Source organism: Suricata suricatta, chromosome 14, assembly GCF_006229205.1.
Source record: "Suricata suricatta isolate VVHF042 chromosome 14, meerkat_22Aug2017_6uvM2_HiC, whole genome shotgun sequence".
In the NCBI taxonomy this organism is placed as follows: domain Eukaryota; kingdom Metazoa; phylum Chordata; class Mammalia; order Carnivora; family Herpestidae; genus Suricata; species Suricata suricatta.
The window spans coordinates 35,481,885-35,487,884 of NC_043713.1; the positions used below are offsets into that span (position 1 = coordinate 35,481,885).

At 44.6% G+C, this 6,000-nt stretch overlaps 1 protein-coding gene across 1 annotated transcript in view; it reads right to left on the reverse strand.

The window, feature by feature from the left end:
* Positions 1–4,399, reverse strand: part of FHOD3 (formin homology 2 domain containing 3) — a 396,352-nt gene extending 391,953 nt beyond the window's left edge. Inside the window, exons 1-2 of the mRNA XM_029921560.1 lie at positions 4,388–4,399; positions 3,750–3,856 (exon numbers count right to left, since the gene is read on the reverse strand). Of these exons, the coding sequence (XP_029777420.1) occupies positions 3,750–3,856; positions 4,388–4,399 (119 nt within the window). The remainder of the gene's footprint in view (positions 1–3,749; positions 3,857–4,387) is intronic.
* Between the last annotated feature and the right edge of the window lie 1,601 nt (positions 4,400–6,000).

Consider the following 6,000-nt stretch of genomic DNA (forward strand, 5'->3'; position numbering starts at 1 on the left):
CCTTGTTGGGATGGATCCCTGCTGACACGGGGAGGGAAACGGACTTGGGTAATATTGTCCTCATTTTATAAATAAATTTTATAAACTCCTGTTAGAGATAAGGTGGCTTTGCAAGGTCACACAATGGTAGGGTCAGGAATAATAACCCAGGGGGTTCAGGGCCTCTGTTTCCCCTACACCATGCTGTGGTTGCTGATTTCCCCGGCCTCGGAAGGCAATAAAGAAACCCGGCTCCATTTCAGTAGCATAATAATTACTTTGTCCTTCTACCTTTGAAGGTCCTTCTCCTCTTCTCCAATTAGCGATAGCTTACATGATCATTCTAAACAAGGAGTGAGTTAATTTTTAGTTCTGGCGTAAAAGAGCAGGGTAATGGACAAGAACAAAGCAACTCCTCCAGCAAGGAAAATTCTCTCAGAACACACTGTACGAAAAACACCACTGTTTGCACACCGACTGCCACACGTCTTCATTATATGGTCACAATACGAGCAGATTTTTGCTGTAATTCACACAAATCAAGAAAAAGAATGGTTTCATTTGCCCTTTCCATACCTCAAAAAGGCAATTTTTAACTAGAAAGAAATTATATTTTCACTGCCATTTGTGGGAGACATGAGTTCCCAAGCCTTTGCCAAATGCCTCACCTCCTAGGAGAAGACCTAGTAGGAACACTCAGTGCAAATGACCATGCGGGTGTACCCAGACACGTCCCACCTACACAGGAAGGCTCGGCCTGTAGGCTGCTCCCAGCTGACTCCCAGATGTTTGCCATGTGCCACCAGGGCCCGCTTGTGGTCAGTGACCCGGAGTTCATAGCGTGACCCGGCAAGGCCAGGACAGCATCACCCTGGCCCATCCTCTGCAACCTAGGCCAGGGACAGACAGGTCTCCCCACCAGGGACAGATGTGTGTCCCCACCAGTGTCAGTAAAGGTGGCCCCTTTGTACTTTTCCAAGCAAATAGGAATGTCATCCTGAGTACATTCCAAAGGACAAGGGGTGGGTCACCACAGAGCCAGACTTTTTCAAAGACATAAAGCCCCATCTTGGGTGAGTTTGGGGCCCACCGGTCCAAAGCACAGCTCCCCAACATGGTCTGGCTACCTTCTCCTGGTCACAGTTTCCCACGTATGAGTCCTGCCTTCTTGTCTTGCCATAATGCATCTTAGGTTTAGGGTGCAGAAATGGGGTCATGGCTGCTCCTATGAGATTCGCAAAGGAACTGAGAAAGTAAAGCCCTGGGGTCCCCGCTGGGGAGCCTGCGGCAGGGTTCCTGGCTCTCGAGGAATGGCCGCACCTGGATGCTGACGCTGACAGGGCCAGACGACGGCGGCAGCTGTTTTCTCTGGAGCTCCGTGCAGTGCACGTGAGCGCTATTTGAACCAAACCCAGTGTTTTAACCCGGGACCGATGATGTCCTTGCATGAACCAACCTATGTCACCCAAGGTGCCAATGTACATCCTGAGTAAACCTGAAATGCCTTTGCCCAGAAGCTCCTGGATGGTTGGCCGAGTACAGACTTGCATAGGCTCTACCCTCTACTGCTCTGTCTCCTTGGACGTGTAATTTAACTCCTGACCCTCAGTTGTTTCAAATGAAAAACAGAAACAATCAAATCCAGTCACATGGCCATTAAGAGGATAGACTATTAAATACACTGGCCGTGAATAGGGTGGTCAGTATAGCAGCTGGCATGGCAGGCATCGTGTAAAAGTTATTTTCTTCCCCATCTTAACTCTTGATACTGCTCTCTAATGTAATGATGCTTTTTCCCCTAGGCTCCCATCTCCAAATCGTTCAAATTTTGATAGAGAAAAAAAATCAAACAGGGCACAGTCTTCAATGATAACACCAGTAGAGACGTTTTTCAGGTTGACAGTAATCTACTCATAACAGTCCTGAGGAGCAACTAGACTGTCATCGGCCTGAATTCTGACATCTGATATAAGGGGATGTCATTGTCAAATACTCTGTAATAACTATAGCAATGGAATTTTCTCAAGTCTCTCAACCTATAATAAGGTTATTATTTTAATGATGATGAATATTATCTGGTATGATGAAATGAGACCCTTCCTGTGTACAGCCTATTGTAGTTTCCAGGTCTGATTCCACACACAGCTGGGTCCTCAGAAAACCTTCCTGGTTCCTAAGGACCCTAGACTTAGGGCTCATGGTCATGTTTTTTCAGGACTCCACTGTGGGACCCTGCCATTTACCTGGCCACCAATGTTCAGTAAGTACGACAATGTGTTGAGAAAATGCTAGATGACAGATACTCAGACAGGCCCGGTTCTGACCTAGTAGAGTTTTAGCAGCAGACAACTGGGGGACGATCAAGGATGAAAGGACTGTAAATTGTGGCAGGTGTTAAAGGAGGAAAAGCTGGGGCGCCTGGGTGTCTCCATCAGTGGAGCGTCTGGCTTCCACTCAGGTCATGATCTCACAGTTTGTGGGTCCGAGCCCCGCGTTGGGCTCTGTGCTGACAACTAGCTCAGAGCCTGGAGCCTGCTTCAGATTCTGTCTCCCTCTCTCTCTGACCCTCCCCCACTAGTGCTGTCTCTCAAAAATAAATAAAAAACATTAAAAAAATTTTTTAAAAAGTAGGGAAAGCTATAGGGTCAGGTAGAAAACTAAGAAGGTTCCCAGTTTCCCTCACTTACTGAGCCATTCGTGAAGCATCAGCATTCTTGGATAACATTCATCTGGCTGAAACCTGTTTTTAACTTCAGCAAGGTAGCTTCAAAGCAACTTTTGCAGAGGTCCGCCAACACTAGATTAATACAGCTAAGCATTATTTGGAAGCGACAAGAAATCTCTGAAGGTTTCTAAGGAGGAAGGTGATGAAATCAGAGATATACTTGGTTCGGAGTGAATGAGAACAGAAAGGAAGACAGGGGGCCCCAGTCAAAAGGCTATTTCAATAACCTAATAAATGTAGGAATAGCTGACCATATGCTTATATTTCCATAGTGATTTCACTTTCTGTGTATATCTCTGATTTTTTATGTGATTTGTTTTATTCATATTTATAGCAATCAGAAGTATAAAGCATTCCAAATGTAAGCTAAAAGTAACCGTTTAATTAACATAATTACTAATTATTTTCCCCACTGTGATGAGTTCAAAAGATGATATAGTACAAAATAATCTACTAGGGCATCTGCTGAGGAAACTAAATATCCAGGAAGATATTAAAAACAATGCTTAATATAGTTGTCAAACTACTAATTTCTAGAAAATACTAATTTAATTATATTTGGTCTAAAAAAATACAACTTAGGGGTACCTGGGTGACTCAATCGGTTGGGTGTCCAACCCTTGATTTCAGTTCAGGTCATAACCTCACAGTTTCGTGGGTTCGAGCCCCAAGTCAGCCTCTGCGCTGATAGCATGAAGCCTGCTTGGGATTCTCTCTCTCTTCTCTCTTTGCTCCTCCCTTGCTCATGCTCTCCCTTTCTCTCTAAATAAATAAATAGACTTTAAAAAAAACCTTAGGAGATGGTTAACTAAACTTTACCAGAAATTTTCCTGCCCCTGAGTGGCCTTGTCAAGAAGAATAATTCAAAATACAAAAGGGTTTGCAATTACTCCTGGTCAGTCACTTGCATCTCCCTTCTTTTGCGTGACTCTGAGTGAAAAGGTCAAAGCTATGGTGGTTTCCCCCCTGAATATTTTAAGGCCTTAATGTACCCCCATATCTTGGAAGGTGGGGACTAATCAGCAGGGACAACAGTCGCTCTTACCCAGCATCATCCTGGAAGCCTTCCAGCTCGTCCCGCTGCTCTGCTAGGGTGGATTCCAAGTCCAGGTAGGCGCCATTGTGGGAGAGCTGTAGCGTGCAGTCGTCAAGCTGCAAGAGAAAGAGACTTTAAGCCCGGCCTCCTCCTGGCATGGAGTCTTTGTAAGGAGAAATCTCTTCACATTGCTTTATGCATGTATTTTTTAAAACCAAGCGTTATGCTGAAATTTGGATCACAACTGGGAGAGGTTATGTGTTAGTATGAATAAACTGGGAACAAACTACATTGGGAGTAGACGGAAATGACACCTATTAGCGAGTGGCACTGATAGCATCTGGTGGACGTGGACGGGGAGGGGAACGAGCCCTTTGGCGCCAGTGTCACTTTCCACTCTGAGAGCCTCAGGAATAAGTCATGGAGGATGTGCCGTGTGGAGACCAAAATCATAGCACTGATGTGACCATAGATAAAGAGTCCCAGAACATGCCATTTCCTTTGATTCAGTGAGACGCCTACTCATTCAGATTCTATGGTCATACCTGGCCACGTTACAATTAGTAGTTGCTCAATAAGAATTCTTACAGTTGAACTAAAAGAGCCTTTCTCCATCTGAATGACAGCAGGCTCAAATTAAAACATACCAAAGAAGACATTAGGTCTCTTTGTTACTAGCCTTATGTTTTTAATTTATTTAACACATATGATGTTAATTACATTCCATGCAAATTCTAAGTATTTTACACATATTACATCATTGGATCCTCACACAATCCCTATTCATTTCTGTTATTCCCCTTTTATAATGAGGAAACTAAGGCACAGAGAGAGACTAAGTTACTTGCCCAGGGCCACATAGGTGAAGTATAGCTGGGATTTAGATTCTGGTAGTTTGCTCCAAGATCACTCAATCACCACCCCCCTCTACATCCTTCTATGGCTGCAAACCTACAGACGACTTGAAAATATCATGTTTGTGGGGCAACTGGGAGGCTCAGTCACTGAAGCATCCAACTCTTGATTTCAGTTCAGGCCATGACCTCACAGTTGGTGAGTTCGAGCGTCACAGTGGGCTCTGTGCTGACAGCGAGAAACCTGCTTGGGATTCTCTCTCCTTCTCTCTCTGTCCCTCCCTGACTTGCACACTTTATAAATAAATAATTTTTTAACTTAAAAAAAATGAAAAGACATTTAAAAAGAAAAGATCATGTTTACGAAAGGCATTATGTGTCATCTCAGTGTTCTGGTGGAGCCACAGCAAAGCCACAGGTGTGTCAACCCTATTCCCTTTTCCTCCTGGGCACAGAGAGCACATATCCCAGCCTAGAGTGGGGCTAACGGCCATGCAACTGAGTACCAACCAATGGGATTTCAGTGAGAGTGAAAAAGCCCACCCCCCCCCCCAGGCCTGGTCTTACCATACCTACACATCCACCTTTCTTTTGCCTATGGCGGGATGTGGAGAAGCCAGAGGCTGGATGCAGAGAAGCCAAAGAAAAACTCTAAAGCCTAGAAACCAGAAGAGCTCCAGATAGGAGGGGCCCCAGTTCCTGAATCACCACATGGAAGGGAGCATTCTGTTGCCCAGCACCCACCACCCATCCTGGCTGATGACAAGACCCAGACATGAGCCTTCACTGTGATAAATCATTCCGATTTTGAGCTTGCTGCATGAGCCAGCATTACATGACATTTAGAAGGATCGATACACGTCAAAATACAGGAAAATCATTTTACTAAAGATGAACCTTATGAGAAAATGCAACTTCACACTTGATTTCCTGGGCTATAAGGGTGATTCTCAACATTCGTCTACCTGATGAGTTAAGGCTTTCATTCCAAAATGGCAGGAGACTGGGGGGAAATGAAGGCAGGTATTATCTATTTTAGAACATCTAGTTAAATGCTTGATAATCCTCCCACTATGAGAGATTTCAAACAAGGAATTAGGAACTAGTCTCTTTTGATGGAAAAGCTTTGCTTTTTATCCTGAACAAGAGAAATGTAGACTGTCAACTTGTCTAGAATTGGCATCTGTAACAAGCTGCTAATTCTTGTAGAGACCCTGCAGCTTCCATTTCTAGTTATCCTCAACAGAATGAAAGGAATTTGCTTTTTGTTATTTGTAAGAACTACCTAGCAGGGCACCTGGGTGGTTCAGCAGGCAAGTGTCCGAGTTCAGCTCAGGTCATGATCTCAATGTTCACAGGTTCGAGCCCCGCGTCAGGCTCTGTGCTGACAGCTCGGAGCCTGGAAC